The 24694-nt window shown below is 48.7% G+C and overlaps 1 protein-coding gene across 1 annotated transcript; it reads left to right on the top strand.

Moving 5' to 3' along the window:
• Nucleotides 1–5966: 5966 nt before the first annotated feature.
• Nucleotides 5967–22532, top strand: LOC120694173 (UPF0481 protein At3g47200-like). The gene is made up of 2 exons (XM_039977345.1): nucleotides 5967–6781; nucleotides 21524–22532. The coding sequence occupies exons 1-2, from the start codon at nucleotides 6062–6064 to the stop codon at nucleotides 22304–22306; spliced, it is 1503 nt and encodes a 500-aa protein (XP_039833279.1). The 5' UTR covers nucleotides 5967–6061; the 3' UTR covers nucleotides 22307–22532.
• The last annotated feature ends 2162 nt before the right edge of the window (nucleotides 22533–24694 follow it).

Here is a 24694-nt window from a genome sequence, read left to right as displayed (position 1 = left end):
ATTAAAGTTTCATGGGAGGGAAGCATGCAACTTGAGCTTGTTATATTTGAGTGCGACTGGTTTGATCCAACTCCTACTGGGGTTAGACGCACAGAAAATCTTGGTTTGGTAGAGGTCAAGCATAGCTCAAGACTCACCAATTTTGAACCTTTTGTGCTAGCCAGTCAGGTCAAGCAAGTATATTATTTACCATATGCTTGCAATGTTATACAAGATCTATCTGAGTGGTGGGTTGTGTACCATGTTGCACCGCGAGATCGATTGCTTCCAATTGATAGCAACACGGAGTCTGATGAAAATGAAGGGCTACTAGAAGACACAATGTTCTTTCAAGAGGAAGGCTTGGAAGACACTTTTGTGATTGATCTAGGAGTTGACATAGACAGTTCGGCTGCTGTGTTATCAGATGAAATTGTTGATGAACAAGAACTAGAGGTGCTGGAGAGACAAATAGATGATTTTGAAGAAATAATTGAAGAAGACTATGGGAATAGTGAGACTGATGAAGAGCTGGGCATAGACTATGATGAATAAGACTACTAAGAATGAAATCTAATATCTACTTGCTGTTGTACTGAGAATGAAATCTACTATCTACTTCAGCTTTTGTTTAATCTATGTACTTTTCTGTAATATATATTTTTGTGTACTATCTACTTGCTGTTTTACCGATAATGAAATCTACTATCTACTTGCTGTTGTACTGAGAATGAAATCTACTATCTACTTGTTGTACCAAGAATGAAATCTAATATCAACTTGCTATTTTTAATTCTGCAACATGTACTTTTTGTAATATACTTGTTTTTATTTACATTTACTAATAGCATGACATCTTACTATGCAGAACATGAGGAGGAGGTTCAGGCACCAACGGGGAAGTGGGGTCTGTGTTGAGAATGCTCCTGTTGATTCTGCAGATGAGAATGACAATGGCGCCAACAACAATAAGAGTGGCCCATCTGGGGAAGGAAGTCAAAGAAAGAAGAGAGGACGCACCCAGCTAAAAAGGCCTCCCAATGGCCAACAAATTCCTATCAAACCCCTTGGTGAAGAATAAGTTATCTTCCTATCTCCCAAACTGAGCCTTTTTACTTAGGAAAATTCAGTACAAGTAGCATCTCCAATCAGCATTACATTAGTCCATTTTCCTGCTAGGCAATTTGACTTTGTGAATTATTCACCAAACTCGGAAATGGGGATCGGTGGTCAAATAACAGCACTTCTGAAACTTGAATACCCTTCCATAATTGAGGAGAGTCCTACAAAAAAGTATTATGCAAAGAATTGGGCTCATTACAATATTATCAAAGATAAAGATGGGATGGCAGCTGCTAATCGTTTCAAAGAAGAGTTTTGGGTAAGCCAAAAAAGTTCAGAAATCTGGTCTTATTTAGTTCAGTTTCATGATGAGATGTGTGGTTTATTCTATTCTTTTTATGCAGAGTATCTATTCAGTGGATGATGAAAAGAGATCACATGCTGAGGAGGTTCTTGAGAGGTTTGCAGCTAAACAATGCAAGAACATGATGTATCAGCTTCGTGTGGATGCTGTGAAGAACTACTATGATGATGTGCTTAATCAGAGGATAAAGGATGAAGTGGCTTGCAAGAAGTTGCCCCATCAGTCACAATATTTGAGGGTTCAGCCAGAATGGATTTCTGATGAGGCATGGCGCAAAATATGTGCTTATTGGTGCTCACCTGAGTTTTTAAAGAAGCGGGCTCGTGCTCAAAAATCACGGCTACAATCTGACTTTGCCCAAAACAGAGGAGGTTCTCGACCCTATGGTCAGACTAAGCAATACTTGGTAAGTCAACATCAATTTCTGTATTGTGTTACTGCTGATTACATTTCCTACATTACTGCTGTAATTTCTATTGCTGTATTACTGGAAATTACATCTCCTATACCATAGGGGAAGAAGTATGGCCCTAAAGCCGCCATCGACATCAATACCTACTGCTGCATGAAGTCAGGTTTAAACAATTGTGACAGCAATGGAAAAAGTGGTCCAATCCCAACAGAAAAGGCCCAAAGGCGTGTTGTATCTACACTTTCTTCTTTTGAGCTTCTAATATTAACTTTGATTTGAGGGATAAATTGAGTCCTCTATTTGGCTAGGATGACTATTTTTCTACTCTTCAAGTTGAGCGTCCAAATGACTTTGAGCAACTTAGGAGTGATGGACAGCTTGATGTTGATGTCTTGTACAAAAGTAGTGGGTGTGGATTGGCTCATGGGCGTGTGCCAATAACAAATGGTGCTGTGAGGAAATGTGATATGAGAGCAAGTTCTAGAAGGTCAAATACCACTAGCCAATCAAACTCAGGGTCTTACCAATATCTTGTGAGGCGGAATGCCCAATTGGAGCAGGGCTACTAGATTGGACTTGTTTTGAGCAAGCATATTATGGTAATTGACTCAATTCAACATATTTTGTAGACACTAAGACACCCAATGATTCTTTGCAAGAATTACCTAATTACATAAACATTATATGTTGTAGGGTATTCATGAAAGGCTGAACATGCCAGTACCAGAAGATCTTGCTACCATTCAACAAGCAGCAAATAATTGTGCACCATTAAGTGAACAGGTCAGTACCAAAAAAATTCTTTTTTATCTTGTTCTGTACACATTTGTACAAATTTGATCTTTGCATGTTGAGTTAGAACAGATCATGATATCACAAGTTTAGTGTAAATGATATCCATGTTGAGTTAAATAGGAAGCAAAATATTACAAGCTTCACAAGTCTTGTGGATCTGAATTTAGTGTACAAATATCACAAGCTTAGTGTACAAATATCACAAGCTTCACAAGTCTTGTTGTTCTGAATTTCCTTAGTAATCATTTTACCACTTGTGATGATAACACCTGTTCAGATTTTCTCATAGATTGGCAAATATATATTGCTATTCTTTTAATCATTCACTCTTTTGAGTTCCATTTCCTTGTAGGTTACCGAGTCATCCCATGCTGAAAATGTTGCTTCCGGCAACAGCAATGATCACCCTATTCTTGAATGAAATGAGGATGGGTACATCATACTTTTGTACAGGATCTCCTTTTGTGAAGTTGGATTCTGTGTTGACTATGCAAGGACAGGACTTGCTGTGAAGGCTCTCCTTTTGGTTGTGCTACAACTTTATGAAGGCTCTTCTTTTGTCAAGTTGGACTTGCTGCTGGTGGTACAGTTAACCACATAACCCCTACTTTTATTAATTTAGCATGATGTTGAGAGTGAGCAAGCCTCTCCTTTTGTAAAGTTAGACTTGCTGCTGGAGGTAGATTTAACACCTAGTGTTAGTCATATAGCATGGTGTATGGTGAGAGTGAACAGGCCTCTCCTTTTGTAAAGTGCACATGCATATGCACCTCTGGAAAATGTAGTAGGAGCTGACATTGGACCTCTGAACAATATATATGTACTGGGCTGTGATCAGCTGCTCATTGAAATATGTGTGCTTGATGAATTATTTATAATGGCTATGTGGTGTCTAAAATATTTTATAATCAATTTGCTAGCAAGAAATGTATGGTTTATATTAAATGTAATTCTGGAATGCATATGTAAGTTCCTGACGGTCACAATTGAGTATTGCTGACGGTCACCAAGTCAGGAATGCGAAAACATTTTCCTGTCGACGTTCCCTGTCGGTCTGGTTGTGCAGAGGAGAAATTGCTCAATTCCTGTCGGTTTCGAATCCGTGACGGAAATTCCTGACGGCAAAGGGGTCAGGGCTGGCTGTTGACTGGTCAACATTTGACTGTCAGGAACAACCGACAGGGTTTCTTTTCTGACGGCTAACTGTCAGGGAAAATACACCTTTCCTGACCACCGTCTCCTGTCGGCAAAATCCTGTCGGCAAACCTGACGGTTTTGGCCTAGTTCCTATCGATTTTAGGCCGTCAGGAAAAAGTCCCAGCTTGGTTGTGTAGGCGAAGTTAAAGGTGCAGCCGAAATTCTGGAATCGTGAGAAATGAGACTCTGTTGCTACATGTTGAAGTAAAGTTGGACTAAGAACGCCACCTCGAGAGAAGGGAGCGGAGATCATATGAGTCTACACAAGTGAAGGGTAAGGTTCTGGGAAGGGTTTTCTATCAAAATAATTAGACAGAAATTAAAGCAAAGCCAAAGCCAAGGCCTGGCACTTGAACGATATCCAAAACTAGTCTAGAACAAAAAAATGGCATAACTTCTAAAATGATGCATAGTAGTACTTGAGATTGGTCTGGATACTCGAATATAGGTCCGAGCACGATGAGATATATTAATGCTAGCAAGTAGTGAGATATCAAAACACCAACGCAGGATTTATAGGAAGGGACCTTGTCTTTATTGATTTTGGAGATCTATATACTCACACATTTATTAGAGTGTGTTTGGATATATCAAACCCCAGTCTAAAGATATCTCAACACTAGTGTAGGATATAAATGAGAGGCATACATTGTGACTACACAGGATGTACAAGAAGTCTGTTGTGCTTCTATATATAAACACCTAGTGCACACTAAAACAAACACGCTACAGACACGAGTCGGGGTCCTCATCACAACAGCCCAACAGCAAAAGCAAAAGAGTTGTCCGGGGCCTCTTCATCATGGCCCTTGTTAGAGTCAGTACGGCGAGGATTGTGTACTTGACGTCTGCTTTGTCCCTGGTTCTGGTGATTATGATGTCCTGCACTTCATCATCCTGCCGAGCTGGAAGCTGTATACCATTTACCATCTACTTTTATGTACTCTGCATTGTTTTGCTGTCTGGGTATGCTGACATTAAATTATATATAATATCAAATAAAATTGATTGATTTGTGTTGGGTTGGGTTGGGTTGGATTGGATGTGCAGGCGTGGGCAAACCTTGCAGGCCACCACCGCCACCAGCACCGCCATGCTTCACGCCTCGGCAACCAAGGCGATGTTCACGTGATGAGTGCCCAGATGTGTGCTCAGAGCATGGTATCAAGGGGTGCAAGGGCGCGCCTACTGCAATACAACGTATATTCCGTATAGGTGCTGCTGCAAGCATTAATTATTAAGCGTTTTAATGGAAACATACCCGATCCATGCATGGATGTGTCGCTGATGCCCGGTGTCTCGTACATTCTTTCCTAACCCGTGCACAATTAAATGGCATACCGAGAAAATAAAGTGACCATTGCTTTCACTCTCAAGGATTATATGTAGTTGCACACACCACGACACAGTCGGAATATTGAGGACATTGACTGAAGTGCTCAGTAGGTAGTACTCTCTCCATTTTCACTACAAGATAATCTCCATACATCTTTCCCATTTTCACAAATTAAGCCAATTAGTAGTGCTCCCAGGAATTATTGAAAGGAGTAGTTCGTTACGCGGAGCAACGATGCAGGTGGGAAAAATAAATTTCATAGTGCGTGACGTATAGTCAGGCGGCTTGTCCAACCAAGGCAAGCTCATCGCCGACCCGAATTTCCGGAATGATCACATCTAGCTAAGGCAAAACAACCAAAATCGTACCTGAACTATGGAGCACTGGCTATTTTGCCTTTGGCTGACGCAGCACTGGCTATGCATCCTATCTAGGCTAGAATTTTCACTTGCGTTCTCTCCACTCGAAGCTCAAGTATATACGCACATCTCGTGTGGGCTTTAATTTGGAGAGGTTCCTTTCTTCTTCCCTCGACACCGCTAGTCCTACATCTGCTTTACTCTGGCTCCACCGAAAGATATGCCTGGAGCATCCTGTGCTCCTCCGTCTTACTTTATCCAAAGCGTAGTCCCTAATTAACTTTAGTGCTCATTACGCACTGGTGTATATGTGCGCAACTGATCAAAGCGATCTGCACCACCATGCATCCTGGGCTCCTGGCCTAGCTCCTTTTGTTCCTGATTCCCGACCAAAGCATGCATATGGATTAATGGAGCTTCTTGATTACTAGTACTCCCGCGGCAAGAAAGGTATAAGCTTGTCCCATGCGGCATTCTCTGTCTGTCCATATATGGGGACATCGTACCTGACAAAACAACGTACCTGACAATAACTACCATAGCACCTCACTGCGGGGATGTCTACCAATGCTAGCTCGAGCTCTAGTTGGGTGGTGGAGATACAAGAGGAGAAGATGCCGGAGGACTCTGGGGGAGCAAACGAGGAGCTCAGGGATGGGTCCGAGCTGGCCTTGAGAGCCGAGAAGAAGGGCAACAGTAGCAGTTGGATGGTGGACATGGAGAAGCTACTGCTCGAGGACACCAGGCCATCGGTGGAGATGGCGCGGTGGAATCAGTGCTATATCTATCGTGTGCCGGAGTGTCTAAAGAAGATGACCAACAGAGATGCCTACCAGCCGCAGTTCGTATCGTTGGGCCCCTTGCACCATGGCGAGACCCATCTCTTGCCCATGGAGAAGCACAAGAGGCGGGCGGTGCAGCACGTGGTTAAGCTGGCTCGGAAGCCTCTAACGGAGTTCGTCGCAGCAATCGAGCAAGTGGCCGATGAGCTCGAGGCCGCCTACGATGGCCTTGATGATAGGTGGCGTGGAGTGAACAGGGGTAGCTTCGTGCAGATGATGGTCACGGATGGATGCTTCCTGTTTGAGCTGATGCAGCCAAGTCTATTCGCGGAAGGGGAAGGTGATCATACTGGTTACGCGGACAACGACCCCGTCTTCAGCAGGAGCAGCTTTCAGAATTTGTGGCCAACACTGTGGAACGATATGATCGCGATGGAAAACCAAATACCTCTAGTCGTTCTGCAGAGGATCGCACTTTGGAGTGACAAACCCTCGGTAAGTTATTTGTGTCCCTCATGATGCTTGACTCATACCCTGCTTCTTGCAAGTGCCTAGGTGCTCTGTTGTTTGGTTCAAATATACATTTTTGTTGTACTACTCGAGTAGCAATAAGCAGTGACACTTCGTACTCGTACAAAATCTAAACTATAAAACCGGATATTCTATGCATGAACTTTTTAAAACCAGTCAAATAACCTCTTAAGGTGGTTTTGGATAGTGGTTTTGCTACAGTGGCACGGTTTTGTCTTTTTCTTTTTTTATTTATTTCTGTTGAATCTTTAAAAAATTATAGTAAATTGCAGAAAATCATAAAATGCAAAATCTAATATTTTTGGACTCCACATGACTACAAAGTTATACAGGATCAAATGAGTATGAAATTTTTACTACAGATCAAGCATATAATAATTTTCCAACCATAATAATTTTAGCACAATTGGACCATAGAAGTTGCAGCTATGTGTAGACAGTTGGACAAACACCACACACCCTAGGAGGGGAGGTGACCTTTATGTATATATGCCGTATAGGCTTGAGGTACAAGTAAGTCAGGTACATGACTTATACAAGGCAAATACAGCATATACATCTAATACCCGCCCTCAGTCACAGGGGGAGCTTGGCGAACACCAAGACTGGACCTAAACTCAGTAAATAACTGTACAGGGAGCCCTTAGTTATTATGTCAGCAAACTGATGCGAAGAAGGTACATGGAGGACCCGAACTTGGCCTAAGCCAACCTTCTCGCGAACAAAATGGATGTCAATCTCTATGTGCTTCGTCCGTCGATGATGAACTGGATTGGCAGTCATATAAACTGCACTCACATTGTCACAATAGACGACCGTAGCCTTCGAGAAAGGAAGATGTAGCTCCTGAAGCAACTAGCGGATCCAGCAACACTCCGCAACAACAGGAGCAACTGCACGATACTCGGCCTCAGCACTAGAACGGGAGACTGTAGTCTGTCGCTTGGAGGACTAGAAGACTAAGGTGTCACCGAGATAGACACAGTATCCAGAAGTGGAGCGTCGAGAGTCAGGACAGCCAGCCCAGTCTGCATCAGAGTATGATGTGAGAGAATCAACAGAGCCCATGCCGATCTGAAGACCAAAAGTCAGAGTCCCTTTGACATAGCGCAGGATGCGCTTGACAAGAGCAAGATGTGGCTCCCGAGGATCATGCATAAATAAGGAGACTTGTTGAACAGCATAAGCAAGATCAGGTCGAGTGAGAGTCAAATATTGAAGAGCACCAGCAATACTCCGGTATTCAGAAGGATAAGCAACAGGAGCTCCATCTGATGCAGAAAGCTTGGACTTACAGTCAACTGGTGTCGTGGTAGAATGGCAATCACTCATACCAGCACGTTGTAGAAGATCCAAAGCATACTGCCGCTGTGACAAGAACAGGCCCTCAGAAGATCGAGTAACTGAAATCCCCAGAAAGTGATGAAGAGCACCAAGATCAGTCATAGCAAACTCAGTGTGAAGCCGACCAATAATAGAATGAAGCAAAGCATCTGAAGAAGCTGTGAGTACTATATCATCCACATACAGCAGCAAATAGGCTATCTGAGAACCATCCTTGTACACAAACAAGGATGTGTCGGAAACTGAAGAAACAAGGCCCAACTATTGGATATATGTGGCGAAATGCTGCTACCACGCTCGAGGAGCCTGTTTCAAACCATATTGTGACTTCTGCAACAGACAGACATGATCAGGATGTGCTAGATTAATAAAACCTGGAGGCTGCTGGCAGTATAGTGTCTCATCAAGATGCCCATGAAGAAAGGCATTTTTCACATCAAGCTGATGAATCGGCCAATGATGAGAAACTGCAGCACTAAGAACAACCCTAATAGTCGAAGGCTTAACCACAGGACTGAAGGTCTCGTCGTAATCAACTCCATGCTGTTGTGAAAAACTCCTAACAACCCAGCGAGCCTTGTGGCGAGCAAAAGAGCCATCTGAATGATACTTGTGTTTATAAATCCACTTGCCTGTGACCACATTGGCCCATGGTGGGCGAGGAACAAGGTGCCAGGTTCAATTATCCATAAGAGCTTGATATTCATCCGCCATAGCAGCTCGCCAGTTAGGATCAGCAAGCGCACTCCGATAATTGGATGGAATCGGAGAAGCAGCAAGGTGTGTAGCAGATAAATTCTTGTAGCCCCTTGGCTGAATAGTACTTGTCTGGAGACGAGTAAGACGCCGTAAAGCAGGAGGCGGCGAAGAACCGCGCATGGGCGCCTGGGGCACCAAGTGAAAGTTGTCGGCCGGTGGTGGCGGCACAAAAGCAGAAGGCCGCGCACGCACCGGTCCTTGTATCGGGCGCCGTACTGGAGGTGGAGACGGAAGGCGACTGTAACACCCGGTTTACAAAGGACATAAACCGAGCAATCATATATGCGCCAGGATCAAGTCACACATATATACAACAGAATCATCAAGATATCACAACACATGTCACGTAAAAAGAGATAATAAACGAGTACGAGTTTATTATTAATATATGACATAAATGTCTCATACAGCGGAAGCGTAAAACAAAGGTACGGAACTCTCCCCGAAGTAGGGCGCCACAGGGACGTCGACTGGGAGACGACCGCCTAGAAGTTCATGAAGTTGCCGATGTAGTCCTCCACGTCGTCAGGAACTGAGCAACAGTAGGATATACCCAAGAGAGAACAAAAAGGTGTAGAGGAAGCAAGCGTGAGTACACAACTTGTACTCAACAAGTATAACACAACTATCAGGCTCTAAGGTTAGCTGACTCAACTGCATTAGCTTTTAATCTTGGCAAATTTTATTAAAGCTATTTACTAAAGATGAGTGAATTACCATAACCCAGAAGTTACATAAGAGATTAATCAAGATTAATTATAGAACTAGAACCAAGCCAAACCACCAAGGTAACCCCACTAATCAAAAGGAGGATCTGTACTGCTCATGACCGTGATCACGGCTAGTATACCAGTTTTACACTCTCGAGAGGTTGCACATTTTTACCCACAAGTCATGAGCTACGCTAGTTGTTCATCCCAATTCCTTTGATGAGATGACTAGCAAGCGCACTACGAGACCATTACAAAGGATCCACGTTGGTAAGGTGTAACCGCTAAGGATTCTGGATCAGCGACGATGGGGCCCACCTCACGGGGGTACAAGCACACAGCACAGACCAAGCCGGAGGAGCAGGGACCATTGAATCTTACCACCCCTCTTGCCCCGAAGGTAAGTTACTCCCCAACCAAAATGACCTAATTAGTAAGTCGAGATCGTCCCATTCCAGTCTTGTGGTTGCGCGGTTATCCCAGGTTGTCGCTCTATGAACCGGGTCCTTATGGAGAGTGGCCAACCAAGCACTAAACACGGTGCTGGCCCCCTAAACCATGTTTATATCAAAAACGTATTTTAAAGAGACATAAACCACTCAAGCACTCAGTACAGAGGGTACGCTCTAGAATTAAGTTGCATATAACCATTAGTCAAATTAATTAAAAAGGACCAAGTGTGTGAGAGCGTCGTACCTAGCACAATCTAACCAAAATGCAACACAAGGTATATATAAAGAATAAAAGGTGGCTAGGAAATCCTTATAGGCATACAATATTAAAATGCAGTATCAAATTGTATTTAAAAGTGATAGGAATGTTTATGTTATACTTGCCTTCCTCAATGTTCTCCTGCTGCTCAAACTGCTCAAAAGGTGGCTCCTGGTACTCCTCATATGGCTCAATGTCTTCTCACGATCGCAACGCCAAAACAAAGTCCAACATATACACATGCATGCAAACAATAGGCAAAAGCTAAGAAATAGTACATCATTACATAAAAATAGTGCATAAAACTATACTAAAACTATTCTATGTGTTACAACGATCGTGTGGGCGCAAAAACCACTTAAAACGAAGCTAAAACGTGCAAACTAGGGCTAAAACAAGGTCTAGGGACTAAACTGCGAGAAAACTGAAAGATCCAGGAGGGTTCGGGCAAAAACTAGGGACCTAAATGTAATTAAACCTTAGCTTCAGAGCTCAGCGCATAAAACTGCACTCTAGGGACGGCGGACCCTATTTCTGGAAAGCTCAGGGGCTTCGGTGTAAAAACAGGGGCTGATGCGCAATTACTTTTGAACTGCGCTGGACTGCGGGTTGATTCTGCAAAACTCCAGGGGCTCTTTAACAAAATAACCAGGCTGAAGGGGTACGCGCAGATCTGATCCGTTGGATCATGATTGTGCGATCCAGAGCAAACCGATACACCGTTCTAATCTTGGGCGTCCAGGACAGATAGTGTGGTCTAGATCAAAAGGTGCACGGGAAGCGGCGGCGTTCTACTGCTGACGACAAATCCCGCGGCGGCGCGGCTCGGGACTCACCGGAGTTCACCGAAAACGGTGCTCCGGGGTCAAAACGACAGGGCTTTGGGTCTGGGATGGACTATGCGACGCGCATAATCCACCAGGGGCCTTAGCGGGGCTCGGCAGGGTCTCTGGGTTGCGCTAGCAATGGAGGTGGCGGGTCTGCACGGCGGTGCTCGCCGGCGCAACAGCGTTCACGCCATTCTGGTGCTGGATTGTGGGTGCAAAGGGCTCGTGGAGCTTGCGCGGAACTAAAGCAAACCGAAACCAGGGTCGTGCGTGGCTAGGAGATGCTGCACCGTGCCCGCCACGGCGGGTCTGCGCCTGTGCGGCGGCGGAGCGCCGGCGAACTGCGTTCCTGCCGCGGGGTGGCCTACGGGCTGTGAATTCTAGCGCAAAAGGACCAGCGTGAGGTGCTAAAGCTTACCGAGGCTCGGGTTCGAGCAGGGAGGCCGTGCAAGGGGCGTCGATGTCGAATCCGGCGGCGGAGCTCGGCGCTGCGCACGTGGACGAGTCGATGCAGGGATCCTCCAGGCCTGCTGATCACTCGAGAAGCTTCGTGCGGGTCCAATGAAGGTGTGCAGGGGGTTAGGGTGGACTGAGATACGCCGGCGGCGTGCAATTGCCATGGCGGACAGAGTTCACCTGCGGGTTGTCCGAGCGCAATTCCGGCGTTGCACCGGTCGGGGTCGAGGATGGCCGGCTCGAGGAGCTTCCTGGCATCAAGGCGAAGCTCCTGTGGTGGTTTGCAGGGGCTAGGGGGCAGCGAGGCGGTGGGTTTACGATGACGCTGACCGGCGGCGAGGGTGACGCGGAGCTCGTGGAGCTGCTGCAGGGCTCGGATCGGGGAAAACGAGGGTTCAGAGGGGGTCGCGGGTAGTTTAAAGGGAGAGGGCAACCCTTGGCGTGCGTGCCCGGCGTGTAGTGGGGTGCGAGTGGCGCGGTTTCGGGTCAGTTACCGGCGTGGCAGAGAACAGAGGGAGCTGGTGCGGCGAGGAAGGAGGTAAGGAATGAGGAGATGACATGCGGGCCATCCCTGTCAGCGACCGCTGGCGAGTGGGCAACGCTGGCGTAGGCGAACGGGCTGCGGGGTGAACTGGCGCCGACAGGTGGGCCCGCCCTATCAGTCGGAGAAAGGACGCAGCTCGCGACGCGGCTGGAGCATGTGGGAGAGCTGGGCCTCAGCGTTGGGTTTGCTGGGCCAGCACGGGGATGTGGGCCGCCGGAAGAGGAGAGGAGTGCGGGCCGAGGAAAAAGGCTGGGCCTGCTGGTTTCCTATTTTCTTTTCCTTTTTCTTTTTAAACCAAACCAAATCTAAATGAATTTGAATTCAAACCCTAACCACTCAAACAAATAAAAGGGATGCTCCAGCATGAATGCACAAACATTTTTACCCTATGATAACTTTTAATTACTTATGAAAGAAAATAAAACATGATATGCATGTCTAAGCAATTAAAATCTTAGGAAACTAAAGAAAACATATTAATTTATTATAAAATGCTGAAATTTAAATTAGGGTGTTACAGTGACGAGGTGGATCAGCAGGTTGCAGCGAGTCAGCAGGCTGCTGAGGTCGTCGAACATAGACCTGACCGAAGCGGCCAGGCGGACCAGCAGGAGCAGCAGCCTGCCGAGGAGCTGCAATCGACCCGCCCGGTCGTGAAGACGTTTGAAACAGACTGGGTTCCCGAAAGGTGAACCCGACCCTCTGTATCGTCGTGATAGTCCCTGGATCAGTAGCTATCACATACAGAACTGATTTCAATTGAATATCACAGACATAACTCATGTTTACAACATCACATGGGTTTATCTATTACATAATCCAAAGGATTGTAATACGAATCTCAGAGTACAAGCCCCTTTGGCTAAAAGAAAACAAACAGAAAGCGGAAACGATATCTAGTCTTCTGGGCAAACTTCATCTTCACGAATCCTCTCCACAGGCAGCTCGGAGTGTAGCTCGGGCCATCCTTCACATCATCTTCCTTTGTCATCCTGTCGACTCCTTCACTCGGATCCTGCATCTATCAGGCTATCCCCAAGGATGGGATAGGTTCACTTCACCATCCGTATGCAAGCTTTATTGTGGATGCAAACGGTAAAAAGATAATGCCAAGGATAGGCTATGTCTTCCTATGCAAGCAGTATATGTATAAGTCATTCCAAAACACCTCTCAACACGGGCAGCTCCGGCAACCCGGACTCCCGGTCTCCTATCTTCCACTACAACTGTCTCGACCCTGTTTCGGTGCGGGAACTCCCTCTCCCCGCACCTTAGCTGCTATCCAAGCAGGAAAAGTAGACTAGAGGGAGGTAGAAAAGTATATGTGGATCTAACTACAATGTGGCGCCAGATCCAGAGTTGTTCATGACCGAGTACGTGGCTATACGTATAGTTTTGACCCTGCAGGGGTTGTACACCTGTACTCACTCGCCCCGTCACTAGCCGACCCGTCGACCGACTGACTCCGAGGCACCAGTCAACGAAACTAACGGCTACGGCACCATCCTACTCCCGGTCTGGGGCGCGTCCTCCCGCAGAAGGTCGCCCGGGGCTGTGAAGCTATCTAGAATGGAATCTCATGGATCCTGCGATCGGGGACGATGGGGTCCTGTCCTCTCCCCCTAACACTGAAACACTATCCTCCTGCAGTAATGGTGCCGCGCATAGCTAGCTCGGGCTGGGTCCCCCCTCATAAAGGATAAGTGGTGTGCACGTTTGACATAGTTCCGTCACTAGAGCCACAAAGTCAAGTCCTTCATCCAGCTGAGACGAGCGTCTTCATCCAAGTTGGCATTCCATCAACACGGTCTGCAATCGATACCCATTACAAGTCTCCTCCAAAACTACACCTCTACTATGTTCCCACAGGAACGGTCTAGCACCCGCCACAGGTGCCCATCACCCATTACAGGTGCTCACAGGATCGTGCCCAACACACAATCCCCGGCTCTCGATCCGAAGATCAGAGAAAAGGGTTCGCTCGCCCCCGCTGTAACCTAATCACCAACTCCCATATATGTGGAGGCAACTTCCAGCAAGCAAGGACTATCAAATCATATATTCCCATACCCCAATTCTCACTCATAGTAGCAAAAGAATGTATCAATCAAAGCTAAGTATGGGAAACAAGGAATACAGGAAAGTAAATGGCCATGCAAGCTCATCTCATCACACTCAATTTGGGAGCGTAGCGTATCTAGCAAGCAATGCCTAATAGGTATTCAATCTCGAATGGGCGTGAACCTAATAGGTCTTCGTGGTCTTTCTTGGTCCTTTGACGTCTTCTGGTCATCCGGTACGTCCTTCTGGGTCCTCCGGGTGTCGGGGTAGTCCTTCTGGATCTTGTGCTCGTCCGAGACGTCAGTCAACTCCACCACGTGAGGACCTAGCCGTAATTACGTATAAGTACAGGGGCCAAAGTGCAAGAATGCACAAAACAGGCTCAAAAGAGATCCAACTCACAACAAAACCTATTCTAACATGTAGATCATGATTTTAGAAGAATTATGAAACTGGTTTCATATTTTTCGGAGCTCCGGTTGAATTACTGTGAATTTTCTACGGTTAAAGCATTTTCTAGAATTAATAAATGATTATCGAAAAAGGAAAAACACAGAGGTGACACGTGGCAACACTAGAGCGTGCCACGTGACATGATGACGTCAGCACGATGTCATCATAACATCACCTGGGGGTCAGCACTGCTGGCGTCAGTAGTGGGCCCTGCTGACGTCAGTGTTGACCAAGTCAACGTTGACCATTGATCGGTCAACCGGGTCAGTGGGGTCCGCAAGTCAGTGGGCCCCATCGGTTAGCCTCACAGCAGACGCTTACAGGTGGGACCCGCGTGTAAGGGTTAACCCGAAAAAAAGAAAAGAAAAAGGGTTAGGGGTTTATTGGGCCGGAAGTGAACTGAAGGCCCAACAAGGCTCGGCTCGGTCTTAACGGATCGGCTAAAGCAACGGCTCGCAGGCCGGCTTGGCCTGCGGCTCGGGGGAAAGGCCGGCTCGGGCGAAAAAGGGCCGGCCTGGGCTTGGCTGGTTGGGCCGAAAGAGGCCCGCACGTTTCTTGGGCTCTCCCTCTCATCTCAACTCTCTCTCTCACTCTCCCTGGTTAGTGGGGCCGGGCTGTCGGCGCGCCCCTGCGTCTGACAGGCGGGGCCCGAGTGTCCTTCACCCGAGGATCTGGTGTGGCGGCCAGATCCGGTGCGGATGTCCCCGTATGTGCACGCGCATGTGGCTTGACGGCGGCGGAGCAGGGCAGAGCGGACCGAGGCTGCGGCGGCGCGGCCCAGCGGTGCGTTTAGGGTTCCTGGGCAAGGTCTGGCCTCTCCTCTTCCTTGGCGGCTTCTGCGGTGGCGGCGACGTCGGGTCCTGCGGTCCCTCTCGGCGGCACGGTGAAGCTTCCTTGGTGGCGGAGCACAGCTTGGGTGGTGTGCCAATGGGATCCGGCGCGAAGGGGCTCCTCCTCCCAGGGCATCGACGGGCTTCTTGGCGGCGTGGCGAGGGTTCCTCGGTGCAGTCCAGCTGAGGGCGCGACGACGGCATCGATCGGCTTCCTGGCGGCATGTCGACGAAACCTCCCGGCGTCGACTACGAGCGAAGCTTGGTCACGGCGAGGTGGAGAGGCGAGTACGTGTGCGCGGGGGGGGCTCTGGTCTTCCAGTCCCGCGGCGTGGTCGAGGCGTAACGGGTCTAGGGACACGCGTGTGTGCGGCTTGTGGCGTGCGCGCGTGCGGTCTTCGTGCCGTGACGTCGCGACACAGCGACGACAGCGGGGCATGGCGAGGATGGGGTAGCTTGGGATCGATCACAGCGAAGCGACAGTGAGTCCAGGCACGGAGCGGTGATGGCAGCCGGAGGTGTGGCTTGGGCGTATCTGTGGCGCGTGTGCACGTGCTCATGGGGTGTGCGCGTTCACGGTGGGCACGGCCGGGCATGGCAATGGCGAGGCCATGGCGTGGCGGTTTGGACCTGGTGATAGTACCTAGTGCGCACACGTGCGGATGCTCGGGAAGCCGAGACCGTGGCATGGCGAGGCAAGGGCCAAGTGAAAACAAACGAGTTTGGTGCTCGGTGAGGCCTTTGTGCGCGTTCGCGAGCGGAACGCGGGCGTTCCCGGTCGATCGCGACACAGTGAGGGCTAGAGCAGGGCTGGGTTGTCGAGGCCGAGTTGGAACGCGACGGTGGTGCAGCAAGCATGCCATAGGCGTCGCACTAGGTGTGCGTGGGCTTGGACTGGTGGCTGCCCGGAAGGTGTTCGATGAAATGCCCCAAAGGGCTGGCCACGTCGCATTGCGACGATGCGGCTGTGCGTGTGCGTGCCATGGTGTTAGAGAAAGTGCGGCCTTGGGCGGTTTTCATGAACGTGCGCGCCGGGCATGGCTGTGGCAAGGCCATGGCGTGGCCACGGCGGTGCTGCAGCGCCGCCAGGGCAAGCGACGACGGGCTGCGGGTTCGGAACGCGGTGCGTCGGGGTCCTGCACAAGAACGAGGGATAGGGGAATCTAGGGCCAGCTACTGGAGGGTTCATCGGCGGCGTTCCGCTCATGCCGGACAGCAAGGCAAGGTGGAGGGCGACGGGACAGCGGCCTACCGGTTCAGGCTGGGGATGACGAGGGCGGCGCCGTGATGAGGCATGGCCGTGGAGAGGTGGAGCAGTGCAGGCAGCGCAGCGACGTCGATGTCGTCGATCGGGGCGCTGGCGTGGTGAAGCTCCCAGGCGGCGGCGTCCTCGTCCTTGGCTGCTTCCTCTCCCCGGTGCTGCAGCGGCGCTGTGCTGCTGGAGGCACTCCTCCGGCGGCGCTCCCACTGCCCCTCCTCCTTCTTCTCCCCTTCTCCTCTCTTGGCTCGCCTTCTCTGCGTGCTCTGCTTCTGGCGGCGGCAAGGGAAAAGCAAGGCTAGGGTTGCTAGCAGCGGCCGAGGCGGGTTTTATAGGCGGCAGGCTAGGGCACGGAGCGGCCCTGGCTCGCGGACGGCCGAGGATTCTCGGCGTCCGGGCCAGCACACGCGGCAGCATCCGACGGCATGGCTCGGCTCGAGGTGGTGCGACGGGCGGTCAAAAGCGCAAGGGAAAAAGGGGGCGCGCGCGGCGGGCAGGCGGCCTCCGCGCGTTGTCGCGGAGCGGGGGAGCGCGGCGCGAAAGGTCAAAAGGAGGGGCTGAGCGGGATGACGCGGCGGCGCAGAGGGGGCGTTCAGGCGTCGGTGGAAAAAGGCGAGGCAGGAGAAGAGGAACAGAGGAGAGCGCCTGATAGGTGGGGACCACCTGTCAGTGGCGGCGAAGGGAAAAGACGCGGGCGCGGAGCTGGGCTGGCGAGCACGCGCGTCCGCGTGGGCGAGCTGGGCCAGGCCGGTGCGGAGCAGGCCGAAAGGAAAGGGGCCGGCTGGGTTGGCAGGCTGGCGGGTTGGGCTTGAGCGTGTGGAGCAGGCCAGGCTTGATGAGTGCTCGGGCCAGTTTGGTTTGTTTTTTTGGTTTGGGCTGCCATGCATTAAAAGGTCAGGTGGGTTTTGGGTTCTGGCCGGACTGGACTAGGGTTTGGACCGGGTAACGGGCTCGGGTTAGAGCTCGGGTTTGGTCACGGGTTTGGATCGAGTTAGGGGTTAGGACAGGTTAGGACTTGTTAGAGGTTTGGCTTTAATTTGAATGACTCAATTCAAATTAAGGCACACACAAGGGTCAGCTTCTTGAAATTAAATTGAGGGGCACACCTCAATTTAATTTCCACACAATTTCACACAATAAAATAAATCCAAATCGAATTCAAATTAAACAAGGCAGAGCCAAATGAATCCGATAACTCCAAATATTCTCACACTAGCAAACAATAACCTTAAATATAAACAAAGTTTTAAATTACTAGGGTTTTTGAGAAGGTAGAAATTCTTCTTAGGGTGATAATTACAGCATTGCCACGAAATTTTTTTGAAATTCACATTTTTCGACTTTATAACATTCCGGAAGAATCCGGGATGTTACAACGTTGAAGGGTCTAGTGGGGGTACAAAACCGCTCCAACCAGTGCCGGAGGCACCCGAGGAGGAGGCTGGTGGGTGTACAGGACCGCGCCCACCAGCACCGGCACCAGCGGCGCCAGAAGTCGAAGAAGAAGGCGGCTGCTCGACATCTGAAGATGGAGCGATCGATGCCCAAATCACTGCATTGTTAGTAGAGCAAGGCACAAATATATCCGAATCGTCGTCTTGTAGAAAATCAAAAGAGGAAGATGGGACGGGGTTGTCATGGGCGAAGGGAATGTTAAGCTCATCAAAAACAACATGGCGAGAGATGATGACGCGACGAGTCGAAAGGTCTAGACAACGATAGCCTTTATGTGCCAAGGGGTAACCTAGAAAAACACATGCAGCGGACCTCGGAGCGAGCTTATGAGGTGATGTCGCTTGAAGGTTGGGGTAGCAAAGACACCCTAAACCCGCAAGTGAGCATAGGTGGGATAGCTGCCGTGGCGGCACACATAGGGGATCTCACCAGAGATAGAGGTGGAGGGGCGCCTGTTCAGGAGATACGTGGCTACAGATAAAGCCTCGTCCCAGTATGGTGGCGGCATGGAGGCATGCATCAGCATGGTGCGCACAGAATTATTAAGGGTTCGAAGAACACGCTCAGCTTTGCCATTTTGAGCAGATGTATAAGGGCAAGAATGACGGAATAAAATACTACGGGATGCTAAGAGGTCCTGGAGGTAGAGGTACTAAAGGGAAGGCGCGTGTGTTTGCCTAGTTGACAGGCATGGCATAGGGAGCGATCTGCTTCAATACAAGTGATGTGTTTATTCTGGTGGAGCGAGGATACGGTGGCTGGAGCAGGATGACCAAGGCGTTGATGCCACAGCGAGGTGGAAGCAGCAAGGAGGGCGTGGGCAGTGTCTGGTGCTGTAGCAGTGATGGTGTACAAGTCGCCAGCACTATTGCAGCGAAGAATCATGCGCCGCGTCCTGAGGTCCATCACAGAAAAACCAAGGGCATCAAATTTGATGGAACAACTATTGTTGCGGGTGAATTGACGAATGGAAAGGAGATTGCGAACTATGGATGGGATGACAAGGACGTTGTTCAAGACGAAGTTAGATGCTATGGTAGGAAGGAAGGGCTGACCACGAGACGTGACTGGAATACTAGTGCCATTGCCTACAACAATAGAAGAATGCGGTGAAGGGGTACATGAGAATAGTATACCTTTAGAGGAGTGCATGTGGATGGTGGCGCCGGTGTCCATGACCCACGGAGACGAGCCTTGGACAGACATCTGTTGAAGAGCGGTGATGAGGCATGCCAGGTCCCAGGAAGGCGTGGGGGCCTGGGAGAACTGGGACAGGGCAAAGGCGGTGTGGGCCTGCTGTGGCGCAAGGCCCAGCAAACCCTGTTCGCTCCACCCGCCTGTGGTGGATGGGCCTCCGTGGTAGCCAGCTCCCTGGCCGTCCCAGCCGCCCGCCTGTCCTCCCGCCTGGGTGGCCCATGAATTGAAACAGATCCACGGGCCAGTCGGATAGGGGGGTCGCAGGCTGGCCACCCTGCTACTGTCCGCCGCCGCCGCCTTGCTGTCCGCCGCCGCCGCCATTGTGCTTCTTCCTGGTGCGGTGCTGCTGCTGCTGTGGCGCGGCGGAGGACGCCGAGGAGAGGTGGCAGGCAAAGCCGCAGCCAGTAGAGGAGGGCGATGCGACGAGGGCAGTGTTGGCAGTGACGGAGGCCTCGTACGTGAGGCAGAGTTCCTTCAGGGAGAGCTGGTCGAGGGCCGTGGCGAAGGTCATGCCGGGTGTGCCAGCGATGAAGTCGCAGGTGGTGCTGAACTTGGGGTTGGCGCCACGCAGGAGGTTGAGGACGAGGGTGCTCTCCGCGACTTACTCCCCGACGTCGCAAAGGCGATCAGCAGCCTGCTTGACCTTCTGGCCGTAATCTTCAACATAGAGGTCGCCTTGGTTGATGTTGTGGAATTCATGGTTGAGGTAGATGGAGCGCGGAGCCCTGTTCGCCATGAAGTGGGCTTCGATGGCGACCCAAAGCTGGCGCGCTGTCTGATCCGGTGCCATGGCGAAGTCGAGCACGGATTCAGAGACGGAACCGTACAACCAGCTACGGACGCAGCAGTCTGTTTGGGTCCAGGCGACATCGGGGGTAGTAGGAGCTGCTGTCCTGTTGATGTGCTTGAGGAGTCCAAACTTGTCGCACATGGCCTTGAAGTAGGTGCTCCACTTGGTGTAGTTCCCTGAGCGAAGTTCCAGCATCACAGGGACATGGGACTTGACGTTGATGGTGGCGAAGGGGCTGATGGCGTCTCCCATGGCGGCGGTGCGAGGAGAGGATGCACTGTCGGTGATGGAGGAGGACATCGATCGGAGGAGGAGCAGGGGGATGGGATGGTGCGATCTACAGGGAGGAGGCGCCGGTGGTGTGGTGGATGACGTGCAGGGATGTGCACATCGGAGCAGATTGGATCTGCTATGGGGGAGGAAGGTTAGGCGCACGGCAGGGAGCAGCACGCCCTAGGGCAGCGGAAGGAGGAGGAGGAGGCGCATGGCCAGGGCTAGGATAGGGCCCAGTCTCGTGATACCATGTAGAGAGTTGGGCAAACACCATACACCCTAGGAGGGGGTGACCTTTATATATATAGGCTGTATAGCCTTGAGGTACAAGTAAGTCAGGTACATGACTTATACAAAGCAAATATAGCATATACATCTAATACTATGAATTGTTTCAATTAATTATAGAAAAGTATAGATCTAAAGCTATAGCAAAAACTTTATACTAAAGAATACCATATTATATCTTCACTGTGTAGATCTACTCACGTGAAATCCAACAAAATTAGATTTCCCATTTTATAATTTTTCTATGATTTACTATAATTTTTCAAAGATTGAGCAGAACAAAATAAAAAAGAAAAGGACAAAACCACGCCACTATAGCAAAACCACCGTCCAAAACCACATTGGGGGGTTATTTGACCGGTTTTGAAAAGTCCATCGGGGAAAACATCCGGTTTTATAATTTGGGGGTAAATTAGTCCACCATGAATAGTTGGAGGGTTATGTAGACTTTTTCCAAATTGCTTCCTCTATTTTTCAATTTTACTAAACTAAATTTCTTTTTTTCCAATCACACCTTCTGATTTTATTGTATACAACTTTAATTTGCCATTTAAAGTAGTCGGTGATTTTATTGTATACAACTTTTAATCGCCATTTAAGTAGTCCGTGACCAAAGGTTATTTTTCTTCTTTATGAGTTTTTATAATAATAAGCTTAGAATCATTAGAGTATCTATCCGAGAATTCTTCTAGAATATGGAAAAAATGAGAGAAACAGTAAATATAAGAAATTTTAATTAATTGTGAGCAGAGCGCTCGATGGATCAACAATACCGCGCGATGTCTTCTGTGGGCCCCACGAATTGAGGAAGGCTGGGACAACCTTGGCCTTCATTTACTGCACATTCTTCACAAAAGCTATTGCGGCATCACTCCGGAAGAGCCAACAGGCAACAGCTGCAGACAGCAGCTGCTGCAGTGGGCTAGCAGCTGCTGGAGCCGAGCGGCTGGAGCTGCAGCCGCAGCCGCAGCCGCAGAACCTCGCACGCCCTGTGCTGTTGAGCTAAACGAGGCAGGGATCCAGTTCAAAATAAGCAACACTGAAAGTATCCATGACGTTGACTTTGATAATGGTGTGCTCAGCATGCCGGTGTTCGAGTTCCACGATCAAACGGAGGTGGAGCTCCTCAACCTGATGGCATTTGAGTGGCTACATCCCGACCCCAAATCTGACGTGAGGTCCTACATATCCTTCGTGGACAAAATTACGGAGTCAGAAAGAGATGTGGCACTTCTGAGATCCAAAGGGATCTTCGTAAACATGATAGGCAGAGACAAGGCGGTGGTGGAGATGTTCAACACCCTCACCAAGTTAGCAAGGACGCCAGACGAAGGCAGCAGGCTATACCGCGTGCTATCGAAGGTGAACGCCCACTGTAAGAAGCGCCGGAACAAGTGGCGCGCCATGTTCATGAACAACTATCTGAGCAACCCCTGGGTATTCATCTCCCTCGTGGCCGCCGTCATCCTGCTCATTGCCACCATCATGCAGACCATCTACACCGTCGTGCCGTTCTACACCAGAAAGGACTAGCAGGATCAGAATTCTGTGGCAACATGTGGCTCTAGTGCTCTGCTTATACTATCTCAGTACATGTGGACAACTATTATTGTTTTCTCTCCATTATTATTGTGTGCAATGTGGCTTTCTATGGTAGTGATATCTGCCTTTCTATATTTGGGTTGTACGTGTGGACCATTATTATTTCTCTCCATTAACGTTGTTGTACCATTTATTTGGAGTGAGATTGTGTTACTGTGAGTGTTATGGCTCTGCATCTGTGCTTCGCTCTGTGCATTTTTCGGAGATTACATTGTCTTTAATTTGACTCTGAGGGAAGAACATTCAGCAGTGTTTGTTTACACCATCGGTCACGACTTGTAACTAGCTAGCAGGCATCTTAGTTTTCTTTTTGATCGAGCTTCTGCTGATGTTTTCATGCTAGCGCCCGTGCGCTTAAGCCATATATTATTTCTCCACTGGGGATGGCATCCAATATAATGCTAATCTGGGCTGTATTTCTTTGAGCTGCTAATTCCAGTCAAGAAGGAATTGATGGCTGGATTTTTTTTCATAGATGTACAATGTCAATTGCGCCGCCGTGCGCACGGGGGGCAGGTTTGTATTGTTGAGGTCAAGAATGATGCCCGGTTTCTATTTTCTGCCCTGTGAAATTAATTTTACCCTATGGTGTTCCTCCTGCAACCGAATGTGTCAACAACATCAACAATTCTGCATATTCCTCCAGAAGCCATAATGTTTCCTTTGTAATTAATGTTGCCACACTTCTTCGTACATATCCTGCTCATGACTTCTTACGGTTTAACATTTTTTTTCTATCAGTTGGATGATATCTGGACATGGCGCAGGAATGCAAACTGCAACTAGTAGCAAGTGACAGGACTCTTACTCCTGATATTTTCTATCGTCCATTATTGGGGTCGCATGACTCCTGATATTTTTCCACTCCAGATTCTATATTTTGGGTCTAAATCAGCCTAACAAACAGGCTTACATATGTAATCCAGTTAAAATTGTTCCGGAATATTTTTTTTGTTCCGAAACAATTTTTTTGTTGCACAATTGTTCTAGCAATAAAAAAATTATTCTGGAACAAACAAATAGTTATTTGGCCTTGTGTGATGATTTGACTGTTAGTCACACGTGTGACTCCTAACATTTGGGCATTATTGACCATTGCTGTCATAATTGGGCCGTAGCAAATCTCTGGGCCTAATCAAGTATTGTTTGCCTGTGTGCGCGTTTGTTGAAGAGTCATGCATGTGCCAGCTGGGCTGGGCCAATTTTATGCTGTACTTGTGTTTGTATTGATCTCGTACGGATGCCATTTTGAAATTCCCCTCAAGATCGATAGAGGCTATTTGCTTTATGAATCGACATAAGGAATCATCTTCTTTAACTCTCCGTTGGAGAACCCTATTACAACAAAATAATTGTATTTCTTTAGTCTCCGTTACTGGGTGAATTAGTACTTTAATTAGTCGTTAAATCACAGCATTTTGCTTCTGCAGATATCTTTACTGTTTCTCTTTTAATTTATTCATTTTCTGACATAATACCGCTGTTGATATTCTGTAGTAATTTATGGAACCCCAAGTATATGCCTTTTCATCCCTGTTCAAACTTCATCTATCTAAAGACTTATTAGTGTACCTTTCTATCACTACTATAAAAATAATTTGTAGAAACGTCTTTTTTTAGGGGCGGATCAAAAAATAACTCATTCCTACCACTACAAGAAATTCTTTAATCTATGACGAATTTTTAGTGATATTTACGAAAAATATCATAAACAGACAGGATCTATGATAATTTATGAATTTTCGTCACGGATTTTTAAAAAAGAGACAAAACTGGGCTTCAAACCTAGGCCACGGAGACAAGACAGTCGCTCCCTACCACCGTGCCAAGCCTTAGTTTGTGATGATATTGAGTAATAAAAGCTTTTATACCCTTTCATAACATGGCCATGTCAGCGCCATGTCACCATCGGCTGAACAACTGAATTTTTTCTCAAAAAATAGAACACCACGGCGGACAGTCCGCCAAGGGGGCGGACAGTCCGCCAGCTAACATTCAAACGGGCCGCTCTCTGTTCATCGCCCATCCAATGGCTAAAATCATACTAATGGTTCGGATGTCGGAACATTTTGAACTGCGGACGGTCCGCCAAGGGAGAGCAGACAGTCTGCCATCTAACTGAAACCGATTAGTTTTGGGTGTCCGAACAAGTGGACGGTCCGCCCGGGGGCGCGGGGTGGGGGGGGAGGGGGACAGTCCGCCAGCTAACATTCAAGCAGGCCGCTCTGCGTCCATCGCCGATCCAATGGCTAAAATCATACTTATGGTTCGGATGTCCGAACATTTTGAACAGCGGATGGTCCGCCAAGGGGAGCGGCG

Source organism: Panicum virgatum, unplaced genomic scaffold, assembly GCF_016808335.1.
Source record: "Panicum virgatum strain AP13 unplaced genomic scaffold, P.virgatum_v5 scaffold_3952, whole genome shotgun sequence".
NCBI classification, from domain to species: Eukaryota; Viridiplantae; Streptophyta; class Magnoliopsida; order Poales; family Poaceae; genus Panicum; species Panicum virgatum.
The sequence above is the reverse complement of the archived record's forward strand: the minus strand, read 5'-3'. Positions and strand labels throughout refer to the sequence as shown.

Bases quoted from the DNA above. Each gene is read 5' to 3' on its own strand.
- LOC120694173 (XM_039977345.1), top strand. From the start codon at position 6,062: ATGTCTACCAATGCTAGCTCGAGCTCTAGTTGGGTGGTGGAGATACAA. The intron at 6,782-21,523 runs GTAAGTTATTTG...AATTGTGAGCAG, and splicing joins TTTGGAGTGACAAACCCTCG to AGCGCTCGATGGATCAACAA.